Raw genomic sequence first — 14,156 nt, forward strand, 5'->3', positions numbered from 1 at the left:
CACATCTGTTCAATTGTAATGAATTGTAGGAAAATTTGGCAATATTTTGCCCCTTATTCCTTTTGTAAACAGTTTGGCATTTTGGCTTTAATATATAAGCAATTTATCCATGCTATTTGTTATCCAACTGTTAAGCAATTTGTATACCAACTGTTATCTTTTCTAACTAGTAGCCATGTATACCAACTGTTCAGCAATTTGTATATCAATTGTTATCTTTTCTAACCAGCAGCCATGTATACCAAGTGTTAAGCAATTTGTAAACAAAAACATGAGCTGGTTAGCTATGTATACCAGCAAACATTTTTAACACATGTTAAGCAACAAAAATATTCCAACACAATTTGTAATCAACAAAAATTTTCCATTTCATTCAAGTGTTTGTAAACAACATGAGATGGTTAGCCATGTATAACAACAGCCATCTATACCAACATAAGCAACAATTTACCAGCAACAAAATTACAAAACATAAGCTGGTTTTCAATTAACATAAAATGATTTTTAAGGTTCTGAAAATAGCAAAACAGTAACAATTACAAGCACCAAAAACCAGGTTCTCCTCTCCCTCTTCCTTGCATCCTCTAATGTCTTCACTTTTTTCAGCAGACCCAACAACACAACTCTTAAACGGGGCGTCAATGATGGATCAAACTAGCTGAAAAACCGACATGGTTTTCGAAATCCACTGCTGAATTTCTTACACCCAAAAAACCTCCTACCTGGGTTGTCATTAGACCAAGACGTGTTTAATTTGGCTGGGTTTCCACAATAGCACACTGGAATCACTTCAGGTATATCCATTTTTCCTCTTCTCCTTCTTCTTCTCTTCCTTCTTCTCTTCTTCTTCTTTTTTTTCTTTTTTTCAAACCCTAAAATGGTGCTGGTACTATTGTTAAAGTGTTAGTAACCGGCCAGCTAGACTTAAGGTTGACAGCAAGGACTCTGTCACCTGCCACGTCACTTTACTGTGACGTCTGTGACAAAAAACGGTAAAAAGGACCGTTTTGTTACTTTTTGAAAGTTAAGTGACTAAAATAAAATCTAGGTGACTGTTTTGTTAGTTACTCTAAAATTGGGTGACTGTTGGTGTAATTTACCCTAGTTATTATTAAAACAAGTCGACGTGAGATTGAATCACCAGCCAACAAAAACAAAGACAAACAATAATGAAAGCGTGAGAAGCGTAACTTGCCACTACATTAATTGCGTAGGGGTAGCGGAACCAGTAGAGCCAGTTGGTGCTTACAATTAGACGAGAGTGATGTTTACATGCTATCTAATTAATTAAGGAGATCTGGGCGTTGGGTGTTTTTTAGATCAACTTTCCCACACTCAGTAAATGAAGCCACCAACCCCATCCATCTATTTCAAATGCCGCCCCATTTTATTGTCCGGTAATTCCTTCCTTGCGGTCGTTCCTCATCTATGGGTCCACCCTCTCATTCAACACCCAAAGTTTAACATCTGCGCATTCCTTTTTGGGATCAATTAAACTACTAAATCATAATGGTTGGATTTAATCAATCACGGCAATGACATTTTTGTACTTTTAAAAACCAGTTAATTTCTTTTGATCCAACATTTTGAGGTGGACGTGTTTCTATCTGTATATAACCAAGGGAATTAGACACCCGTTCAGTTGAAAGAGTTCAGCTAAAAAACCCAAAGATGGCCAACCACACCACTACCTTTCTCCCTAAACTATCCATTGAAGCTATTCAGACAGTGACTCCGATGAGGATAACTGAACCACGACAGACACGACAAGTATTGGCAGGGGAGCTTGTAGGACCTGGGATTTTCCAAAGGTGTCTGAACGTGGTCCAGTATTACATGAAGGAGAAAGAAGAAGACTCCGGTTGGTTATTGGCTGGGTGGATCAAGGAAACACTTGGGAGAGCTTTACATGAGCAACCAATGATTTCTGGTCGTCTTCGGAAAGGGGAACGAAACGATGGAGAATTGGAGATTGTTTCCAATGATTGCGGCATTAGACTCATTGAGGCAAGGATTCAGATGAATTTGTCGGATTTTCTTGATTTGAAACAAAGGGAAGATGCTGAAGCTCAGCTTGTTTTCTGGAAAGATATTGATGAACAAAACCCACAGTTCTCCCCCCTCTTTTATGTTCAGGTATCCCCAAAAAACAAAAACAAAACTGTCTATTGATGAGATCTTAGTGACCCTGAATTTATTTTTTTTACAGGTTACTAATTTCCAGTGTGGTGGATATTCAATTGGGATTAGCTGCAGTATTCTTCTAGCAGATCTTTTGTTAATGAAAGAGTTCCTTAAGACATGGGCAGATATTCACAACAAGGTTATTATCAACAAAAACGATGAACAAAAGCTTCCTTTATTCTACCTTCCTGGTCTGAAAAACACCAATGGTGCCTCCCTTAACATCATCACCTCAAATTCAAGCAAAAACTCAGCCAAAACCATGATTTTCCAGATCCATGCTGAAACTGAAAGTCCAGGGAGTGACTGGTGCAGGAAAATGGCATTAGCCTGTCTGGAGGAAGCCGAGAGCAACCTAGGAAGTGTTGTGGGTGGAGAATTTTCCTTGTTTGTGAACGAATCGTTTGAGTCCATCAAAGTTGAAAGCTGCTCAAAGCAAGGGATGTCGAAAGAAGCAGAGATGGGAGTCTTGAATCGTGCAAAATGGGATGATTTGGGGGCTAATGAAGTTAGTTTTGGAGATGGGAATAAACCTGCGCATGTTTCGTATTGGCTTAGATCGACGTTGGGTGGGCTTGTCATTGTTATTCCTTCGCCTCAGGAAGATAAATACACTGTGAATATCATTGTCACAATTCCTAGCAAGTAGAGGGGCCATTAAACTATCAGCTTGAATTGAAAATGCTATAAAAAGAAAAAGGGAAATGCTAATAATTTTTCCTTTTATTTGTCATTTAAATCTTTTGGCATTGCCAAGCTTGTTCTCCCTGTGTTGTTTAAACCTTTAAAATTTAATGTGTTTGTTTTTATTTTCAACAAATTTAATCTCTTTATTCCTTTGATTTGAATTTACTAACTTAAAATTAAAAGTAGGAAGACTTTCAAAAATCTAAAGAATACAGGGATTAGAGACAAAATTAAACCCTTGTTCTTTCTTTGTTAATGTTGACATCAACATGCTCCTTCTTTCGAACATATGATGCGCCTGAGAGGATCAGAATCTCAACCAAAAGATAACCTTAATGGTGTCCTAATGTGGTGGCTAAATGAAGTTGTTATAACGATAGCTTTACGAAATTAATAATGAAAGAAAATATCGCCTTGTTGTCTTTAACGTAGTTGCCTACTACCGCCCGCCACGGTACCAATCCAAACCATTTTGATTTTGTTGGTAAATATCGTACTCATAAGTGTAAATATTTAAATTTTTTTTATTTTAAATAGTTAAAAAATACATTGAATAATTTATTCAGGATTATTCTAAAATATATAATTTTAGGCACTAATCACATCATCAATTTTAAAGATGTATATATTATTATACACTCATCCGTATATGATATCTTTTTAATTTAATTTAACTTTAATTAAATTAATTTTTAAATAATTTTAATTGAGTTAGTTAAAATTAATCATTTATATATTATTTATATATATATATATATATATATATATAAAAACAAACACCTTACAATTAATATGCAACAAAAGAACATAAACAAAATAATTGGAAATTAAAATGCTGAAATCAATAGATAAAAATTTTTTAAAAAAAGTTGAAAATCTTAAGCGGAAATTTTAATGTAAAAAAAAAAAAAAAGAAAACCTTTGACAAAAAATTGAGAAATTATAACCACTTATCAAAAATTGGAAATTGAAAATTATAATCATTTATCAAGTTTTTGGTATTTAATTTAAATTTGAAATAGAAAATTAAAAATGAAAAGAGAAAATAAAAAGATTGGCTGCCCACACAAGAATAAAAGACAATTAAATTAAAAAAAACTAAAATAATTAAAATATTATAAGATAAAAAAGAAGAAGCACGTTTGTTTATTTAATAAAAAATTTTTTTAAATAATTTAATTAAAGTTAAATTAAGTTTAAAAAAGATATCATATATGAATAGGTGTACAATAATATTCGTATTGTTTTTAAAATTGATAATGTGGTACTATTTTATTGATACCTAAAAACTATATATTTTAATATAATCTTAATATAAGTTATTCCTTAAAGTTAATATATAATTATTAAATTATGTTATTAAAATTTTTATATAATATGAGAGGTAAAGATAGGGTCACAAGATTTGAATTCATGTTAATCGGATATTTGATAACCGTTCAAAATTAAATTGTTGAAATTAATTAATAATTTTAATATTTATATTTGCATATAAATATATGTACGTAGATGTAATACTTAATAATTAGGATATTTTTACATGTAAATATAATATATAATTTATTAAAAATTAAAAATATATAAATAAGAATATCGATAAACATTAAAATATTTTTATATCAATATATATTAGTATTAAAACAAAAACTAATACCTTAGTTTTTAGGTATAATAACTTATTTGACTTTTCAACTTTATAAAAAAAGTCATTTTAGTCCTCCATTTAAATTTTGTCTCTTTAGCCATTAAACTTACATTTTTTGTTAAATCACCCAAAATGAATGGAAAAGTTAATTTTTTTTACTTTACTGATGTGACATACACGTGGATTGCCTTGCGAATGACATGTTAATATTTAATTATTTTAAAATTATTTTAAAAAGTGTAAAAATTATTAAAAATATTTTTAAATATTTTAAATTTTTATGCTGACATGTTATCAACATGTATGTCACATCATTAAAATTAACAAATGTTAATTTTTCTATCCATTTTGGGGTGATTTAACAAAAATATAAGTTTAAAGATAAAAATGAAAAATTAAATAAAAATTAAAATAATTTTTTTATAAAGTTGAAGGTGAAATTTTATTATGCTTAGTTTTTAAACCCTTTAGACGTAAAAATTTAGTGTATGTTAGGAGTGTTTTTCCATTTTCTTCATTCTTCATAAATCATGTGCAATTTAATTTCCCACCAACTTGCCTTATTGATAGACAGATGGCCAATAAAAATTGGTAGCCAAATTTATGAGATTGAATTGATTAAATATTAATAGCATTCTCTTGTTTTACGTTGGGTTATTATGGATTACAATTTTAAAGTTTAATCTTATTTTTAGTTTCAAAATTTTATACCCTCTAATTTTTAATTTAAAAATTATATTCAATTGTTAAATTCTTTTATTGAATTCATTGACGTGACATTATAAAATTTAAAAAATTTACTTGATAATTATGTAACAATAAAAAATTATATTGAAAATGTTTATATGGATTGAAAAATATTAATTTGAACTTGTCATGATAAAATAAACTTTATTTGTTAGAATATTGTTATTAAGAAAAATAGACTTCGACATTTTGATTAAAATAGTTAACAATATTAAATATTTACACTAACTAATAGCATTATAAAAGTATAAATATCAAATTATGTCAAAAATAAAATATATAGATTAAATCCCAAGTTTCAATGTAGTATAAGGTTAAAACTAAAATTTGATCATTATCTTATAATATTAAAAAAGAAAAGCATCAAGGTAAACCTAAAAGAAATAAAAAGCTATATATATATATATATATATATATATATATATTTTTAAAATTCCTAGGGCATTCAAATTATATATACCCATGTGATATTTTAATAAAAAATAAAAATATTACCTATTCGAACTAATTAATAACATTATAAAAATGCAATAACCAAATTACATTAGAAATTAATGTGTAGCAATTAAATCTCAAAATTAAGCATAATTAAAATTTAATTTGTTTTATGCAATCGCAAAAAGAAATAGTAAGAGCCACGTAAACTTCAAAAGAGTAGAAAACTACATGTTAGTCTCTAAGACTCTTAGAATATTTAAATAATATAAAATCACGTAATGTTTTAATCAAAATTAATAATATTAATCATGTAGACTAATTAATAATATAGAGACCAATTTATATTAAAAGTTAAATTTTAAATTTAAACATATTAAAAACACCAAAGTTGAAATTGAACTATTTTGATAAAATGCAATAAAAGAAAAGAGAGAGACTTGGGAGCATGGTTTGGGTATGACAACCTTTCTTTTATATATAGTTATATAGATATGGATGACGTTAGGCATTAAAATAATGATATTTGTAGAGTTAATACACTCATATTTAAACAATATTTTATGTTTATTTTGCAGATAAATAGACTTTTAATTTTAATTAAATATTTTTAAAGAAAAGATGAAATTAAGGAGTAAAAATCAAAATAAATATAGGAGTTTATTTGAACATTATACAATAGTTTGAGGGGTTTTACCTATAATCCTTTGTGTAACAAATTACTCGCTATACCTTATTTATTTGTGCGTGCACGCTTTCAAAGTATACGAAATTAGAGTGTCTTTATATATATATATATATAAATATAATTAAACTTGTGAGACAATTATCTGCTACAATAATTAAGAAATAAAACATCGAATGAAGAAGAATCCTAAATTCTGCCGCTTAATCTATAGTTTCTACCTTAAACTAATCTCAGCTACTTAATTAATTATTTTTGAAAATGGTGAACAATCGGTTAATAAATTATAATTTAGGTTCACATTTAATTTTTTGAGATTTAATTCAGTATCAACTTTTATTTCGTTACACATGTTAAAATTTCTGCATAATACTATTAATTTATGCTAATGTAATATTGATAACTAATCTAATTTGATATATAACAAACTTAACATGCCAGGTGCAAACATAATTAAAAAATAAATTAATGAATAATAATTAAATATTAAAATATTCTTTTTTAAAACTATTTAATAATTGAATTATAAATAAAGTTATAAAGAAAGCATCATGAAATTTTTTAAATATTTTTAAAAATTATTTAATAATTGGTAAATTAAATATATTTTAATTGTTTTATTTAAACATTTCAGATAAAAATAAAAGATAAAAAACCCTCATATTAATCTTCAATACTTCATTTAAAAATATTTTTCAAGTAATTTCACAAATTGTAACACTAATTCAATCAACCCGTTATATATAGTTATATATAGTTAGGTAAACTAGTTTAATCAATCAAAATTCTAATTTCAAATATAAGTTCAGTTTTGTTAATTGAATCATGAATAGAGAGAATTTGTTATCAACATCAATCACCATCAATTTTGAATTCAATCCCTAGACAACCCTTACTCCCAACCTCTTCTTTTATATATATATATATATATATATATATATATATATATATATTTGAGCTAAATTAATGTCACAAATTAACTAGACATTAACTTAATTGAAAAATTGACTAAAAATTTTTCTATTTAAAAAGTAGCAAATATGATTATAAGTGTGCTTTTATTTTTATTAATTTTATATAAAATAATAAAATACCTTCATAATAATACTAGTTATTTTATAAATTAATAATTTTTTAGGGCGTTTTACCCATATATGCCCTTTAAATAATATAATTACCGAAATGGGCCATTTTTTGCATTATTTACTAGACTAGGCCGTTTCCCACGAAAACGCGTCCACGTAAGCTCGATTTCGTAGTACGTGTCAGCAAAATGCTTCCCTAGGGGAGCGCTTTGTCCACATCAGCAAAAAATGCCTCCTTGAGGGCGCGCTTTGCTGAAGTGGACAAAGCGCTCCCCCAGAAGAGCGTTTTGCCCTTTTTTTAGGGTTAGGGTTTTTATTTAATTGATTTAGGGTTATGGTTTTTAGGGTTAGGGTTAGGGTTTTGTAAAGGTTTAAGGATTTAAGGTTTTAGAAAAAAAATAATTGAATTGGGATATAAATTAACTATTAATTTTAAATACAAAATATTAAATTAGAGTTTAGGGTATTAGGGTTAATTGATTAAATTATGGATTGATTTAGGGTTTAGGGTTAATTGATTAAATTTAAGGTTAATTGATACATACAAGAAAAAAATTTCTCAAAGATAATATGATTGCAAAGATATATACATACTTTATACTGTGCTAAGTTGAGGGTTTCGAGAAAAAATTAATTGAATTAGGATTTAGGGTTTTAGGGTTAATTCATTAAATTAACTATTAATTTTAAATACTAAATACTAAATTAAAGTGTATTAGGGTTAATTCATTAAATTAGGGATTAGGGCTTAGTTTTTTAAAATAAAGTTGTGTTTAGGGTATTAGAAAAAACATATAAGCAATATAAATTTTTTTGTCATAAGTTTTAAGGTTTTGGATTTCTGCAAGAATAATTCTGAGCAGACGTTTCTGGAAAAATAGTGTCGAAAAACGTTTCAAACAGGATGCACTGTCAGCAAAATTTCTGGAAAAAACTCTCACATGGACGCTAACAAATAGTGCCGAAAACGCTTCAAGCAGGATGCATTGTCAGCAAAATTTCTGGAAAAAGCTCCCACGTGGACGCTCTTTTGCTACAGTAGTTCGTGCAAAAATAATTCTGAGTAGACATTTCTGAACAAATAGTGCCGAAAACGCTTCAAGCAGGATGCACTGTTAACAAAATTTCTGAAAAAAGCTCCCACGTGGATGCTCTTTTGCTACAGTAGTTCGTAGAAAAATGAGGTTATAAATTAGCCAAATTTTATTCTCAGGTTGCATAACTTACAACAAAAAATTTAGAGAGGCTAAGAAGAAAAGAAATTGAAGATGAGTGAACGTATTAGTGCTGTTATTTACTATGATGGTGAGGTCTGTAACACCGAGAACGGTGTTGTTTTTTTATCGGAGAACTCAGCGAGACTGGTTTTTAACCAGAACATAGATTTGACAGAACTTCGTAAAAGAATTAGGCGTAAAATATTCGAAACAACGTCAATGAAAGTTTTGTCTATTAAGTACCGATTTTATGCTTCAGTTGATCCTGTGACATATGATTCATTCGACATCAAAGGCGCTCGTAGCTTAGAGGCAATGGTGCGGACTCATCTCGCTAGTGGATCACCCTATCTTAAGTTACATGTACAATTTTCATCGCCAAATGATGCATTTACAGCTTCAACATTTGCTGCTGGTCGAGAGGAAAATACGACCACTGCCTGACACTCCGTTAGTGGGCGGCAAAACACGGAAGTGCCCATGTTTAGTAGCAGTATAGAATACTCAACCCCTGCATTACACTCCGTTAGTGGATGGGACATGCACCTCAGTGGGTCAATGTTTGATGCTGGAAATACGTACTGGGGAATGACATCAATTAATAGTGGTTGGCAATCCACATCTAATTGGAGACGTTGTGAAACGTCCATAAGGAGGGATGATGTACTCCCTACGACGTCCACCGGCGAGGGGACCTTTTACGTTGCACATGATGATGGGTCAGATAATGAGTCCGATGCGGATCCACCTCGAGAGGCCGACCCCGATGGTGCAGAAGTTGCATTATTTTCTAAACCAGAGCCTGTTCCAACCATACTTGAAGATGTTGAAGGGGGTTCAAATAATGAAGAAAAAAATCCACGATTCAAGGCGTACTCGCCTCCAGCCCATATGCATAATGTTGATCTATCTGAAGATGATGCGTTGGAGTTTTCAGATCTACCACACAGAAGGCGTGACCGTACAAGTTCCTCATTGGATTCAGGTGAATTAAAAGTTGGTAAGGAGTTTTCCAATAAAGATATTTTTCTTGGTGCATTAAAACAACATAGCATCATGAACGGGGTTAACTACAACGTGGTTAAATCCAAATCCAATAAGTTTGAGGCCAAGTGTGCAGTGCAAGACGGTACATCTTCATGGAAAATCATAGCCTCGTTAAGGAAAAAGACAGGCTTGTGGGAGATAAAAAAGTACAAAGGTCCACATACATGTGCTACCAATACAGTATCACTAACCGTTTAGATTTTTTTAATGGTACTGTTATTATGTACTGTTGCATTTTTTAACGTACTTCGTTGACAGGTGTTTCAGAAGATCATCCCAAGATGAATTCAGATATGTTAGCTACCTTAATACTACCGACAGTGAAGGCTGATCCTAAAATTTCAGTGCCGGTCTTAATTGCCAATATTCGTAGCCAGTTAAGGTACACACCCTCTTACCGCAAGGCTTGGATAGCTAAGCAGAAGGCGTTGGAAAAGATTCATGGTGGGTGGGACGCTTCATATAATAAAGTGTGGCAGTGGTGTCAGGTGCTGGAGAGATATGTCCCAGGTTGCGTAACAAACCTTGAAACCGAACCTGCGTACTACAACGACCGATTGCTCCATGGATGCCAAGTATTTAAACGTCTGTTATGGACCTTTAAGTAATGCCAAGATGCATTTTTATATTGCAAGCCATTAGTACAAATTGACGGTACCTTTATGTACAGTAGAGATACCCATCGGCTATTGGTAGCTGTGACACAGAATGTAGTGGAGAATCCTTCCAGTTGCGTTTGCAATAACACCGGGGGAGTTAGCTGATGATTGGGAGTGTAACACCCCAATTTTCGGGATTTTCGAGATTTCTGTGATTTTCAATGAATTTTTAAAATTCCTGTGTTTTGTTTGTTTGGCGTAGGTTAATTATGTTAGTGGGCCTCTAGAAGACCCAAGCTTAAGTTAAAACTCGGTAACTTTAGTTAATTTTAGTTCCATAAGAAAAAGGGGTTCTGGTTAATTGGGCTTTTAAGTATTAATTGGGTAAAATAAAACACAAGGAAGCAGGTGGCAAAGTGGCATGTGACGCCACTGGGAAGGCTATAAAAGTGGCGTGCGGATGCTAGGGAGAGCTGAGGTTCAAGTCACAATGATAGCATATTAAGGGAATTATTATTTTTATGTTTAGGAAGGGTAAGCAATGGAACTCAAGTAAAAGACTGTCAGGAGGAGTTTGAGTTGCTCAGGTGATTGAGTAAGGAGGGGATAAGGGAGAAGATTTAGGAGCTGATAAGGGGAGAAGATTTAGGAGCTGATCAAGGAGCAAGAGTTGGTCAGCCAAGGGCATCTAGCATAGGAAATTCGGGTAGGTCATTTAGTGTTGGGAATTTTGGCTTTTGGGAAGGGTGGCTGTCGAATTTTTTTTGTTTTTTCTTTTTGATAGAAGCCGAACTTATACCCTACACCTGCCAACTCCTCCTCTTCAAGAACCGAATTCTCTCATCTTCTTCTCTTTCTTTCGGTCATCTGTTCCCTTTTTCTTCCCATAGCCAAACTTGGAACCCCTCATTGTGCCGCTTTCTCCATAGCCGAATACTACCTCTCATCTTTTTCCTTCTTCTTCCATCTTTTCTTTTCCATAACCGAACCTATACCCTTCTTCCTCTGTCTCATCATTTATTTTTCCATCTTCAATTTTCCTCAATAGCCGAATCTTGTGGTAGCCGAACTTTTCTGCTCTTACTTCTCTAAAAACAGAAAACCTACATACCGGAGGTGAAGGAGGCCAAATCTTTGGTTGTTTGAATCTGCTTCTTCTTGTGACTGTGGTGGATTGGAGATAAAAGAATCGTAGATAGGAATATTCTTCTGAGTCGATTGATGTTAGGTAAGCCTTTCGAACAACTATCATTAGTCTCATTGTTTTTAGAAAGGAAAAACCGAAACCCTTAGGGTGGCTAGCGTTATTAGACTAAGGGATTTGCGTTTTTCTGTTGGTTGTGTAAACGGTAGCATGGCCAAGGGAATATACAGCAAAGGGCATGAGAACTTATTCAGTTGGCTCTCCATATCTAACCCATATTTCGGCAAAAGGTAAGGAACTCTGGGATCTAAGGCTGTGTTAACCGAATATGGTAAGGGGTTAGAATACATAGTTGTTTTCGATATATAGATTGACATGTTAGCAATCCAATTGTAGGTAGTTCGTAGGTGGATCTCGCCAATGTATCGTCATAAATCAGGTGTGTAACTGACATCATCTCATAGACTAGATCGGTAAAAGCTGAAAAGCCGAAATGCCAAAAAGTCGGTATTTTGAGAACATGCGAGTGTGCGAATGCTCGTGAGATTAATAGTTTGATGTATGTGGTAAATTAAAATGATAAGTTTGCAAAGTGCACGATTCCGTGCATTTCGATGTTTTTTGGCTTAATGGGCCAAAAATCGGGATAGTGGGCCAACGGGCCCAATTCAGTAAGAAAACGCGGTAAGTGTTTCTGGTCGTACGTAAATGGCTATGTTATGCATGGAAACCTTATGAATAGATAAATTACTTGAATACCCCTATGTATGGAAATTACTGATATACCCCTAGGTACAAAATTACCATTATACCCCTAGGAATTACTTTTGACTGAAAAGTATGATGATTTAATTCTGTATGATGTATGCCATGATTGTATATCTGCTGCATGGGGATATGGGTTATATTATGGAGGAAGCGTCCTGGTGGCTATGCCACAATTATCTGATCTGGTGGCTCTATCACATATATCTGTTCTGGTGGCTTTACCACGATTATCTGTATCTGGTGACTCTGTCACATTATCTGTTCTAGCAGTCATGCTGCATATTTCTGTAGCGTGTAGCGGTTGGGTGGGTCGAGTAGTCTCTCCACATGGTGGAAGGTTGGTATGGGGGTGCATGTGGTTGGATATGGGTTGGGTTTTGCATAACCATGTGATATCTGTCCTGCTCTGTTCTGGGTCTATGGGCTCTATTCTGACTTTTGTTCTGGGCTAAGGCCAACTTAATCTGTTCTCTGTGATTTGAACCGATATAGGCTATGGTTGGGTTAATTTACACACTGAGTTTCCCCAAACTCACCCCTTTATTTTCATCCACGCAGGTAATCCCCAACCATAGTGGGCTTGGAGCTGTGAGAGATTCGGAGTGGCCACACGTTCTGTAAGTTAATTTTCTATTGGTGACCTGGACATCCTTTTTATTTACGTTTAAGGTTTTGGGTTCTTTAATTGTAATAAGGCCGCTTAATTATTTTTATGGTTTTAATATGTTTAATTAAGATAGGTATTACTTATATTTAACTGTCAAAATTGAATAACTTTTAGGGCGCGTTTTTAAAAACAACAATTGATTTCAAAAATACACGACAACAAGTAAAGCTTCTGCAATGAAAATATTTTCCAAAATTAATCACTTTTCCTAAAAAGGACTTAATCAAATTGGTTTCCTGGAAATATACATGACGTTAAGGTGTGGTAATGGCGGTGTGCATGTCTAAGATTGGATTCGAAGGGAGCTTGGTACTTAAGCAATCCGATAGACTCACCTCCTCCTTTCCGGTTTCCTACCTGGTGCTCAGCTTCCATTCACCTTAACCTGCATTGAAATTATCTCTTAAACCACTAAGTAAGTTTTTCTAGAACAACAACCTGAAATATTTTGAACGTTTTAATGTGGCATGTCGGATCCGGCCATAACGTCTGGGCCGGGTTTGGGGTGTTACAGGGAGTTCTTGCTTTATAGGTTAAGGAGGCATGTCTGCCCCCAACCTAATATCTGCGTCATATCGGATCGAGGCATCAGAATACTAGCAGCAATTGAGTAATAGGGAAGCCTATGGCATCGCACACACTATCGGTATTGCCTAAGGCACATTGCGTCCAACTACTACGGGCAATTTCGATTTATAAGTGAAAAACAACAAGTGACCAATATGGGTATTTAATATCTATTAATGTAATTTCGTTTGTAATATTGAATTTATTTTAAATGGAAAAGTGGTATGTAATTTTCGCTATCAACTTATATTGGCAGGGTATGATATAAGTAAGGACCGTTTTCATGAGATGTTAGAGGTTTTGCATTCAGTTAACGAAGAAGGCGTAGACTACCTCTATAACATATCTTTCGAACAGTGGACACAAGCATACGACGGTGGCCTATGATTTGGTCATAAATTCTGTTCTAAAAGGAACACGTCATTTGCCGATAACATCCGTTGCTAGAGAGACATATTTTAGTTTAGCGGTACTATTTCTGAAGCGAGCAGCGAGTTATAAAGGCCAAATGCAAGGAGGCCCTGTATGGTGCGCAAAGGTATTGCAAGAAATTAACAAGGCGAAAGCATGAGTGAACACCATACACACAGTCTGTCATGACCGAGACAACCTATGGTTTCGTGTGACAAAGTTTGACAGACCGCACGAAGGTATTATTGGCAGGCAATATCGTGTACAC

At 33.0% G+C, this 14,156-nt stretch overlaps 1 protein-coding gene across 1 annotated transcript; it reads left to right on the forward strand.

The window, feature by feature from the left end:
* The first annotated feature begins 1,416 nt into the window (after positions 1–1,416).
* On the forward strand, positions 1,417–3,004 carry LOC108467687 (taxadien-5-alpha-ol O-acetyltransferase). The gene is made up of 2 exons (XM_017768419.2): positions 1,417–2,136; positions 2,210–3,004. The coding sequence occupies exons 1-2, from the start codon at positions 1,672–1,674 to the stop codon at positions 2,831–2,833; spliced, it is 1,089 nt and encodes a 362-aa protein (XP_017623908.1). The 5' UTR covers positions 1,417–1,671; the 3' UTR covers positions 2,834–3,004.
* Positions 3,005–14,156: the final 11,152 nt, after the last annotated feature.

The sequence above is a fragment of the Gossypium arboreum genome, chromosome 8 (assembly GCF_025698485.1).
Source record: "Gossypium arboreum isolate Shixiya-1 chromosome 8, ASM2569848v2, whole genome shotgun sequence".
NCBI classification, from domain to species: domain Eukaryota; kingdom Viridiplantae; phylum Streptophyta; class Magnoliopsida; order Malvales; family Malvaceae; genus Gossypium; species Gossypium arboreum.

Bases quoted from the DNA above. Each gene is read 5' to 3' on its own strand.
- LOC108467687 (XM_017768419.2), top strand. From the start codon at position 1,672: ATGGCCAACCACACCACTACCTTTCTCCCTAAACTATCCATTGAAGCT. The intron at 2,137-2,209 runs GTATCCCCAAAA...TTTTTTTTACAG, and splicing joins CCCCCCTCTTTTATGTTCAG to GTTACTAATTTCCAGTGTGG.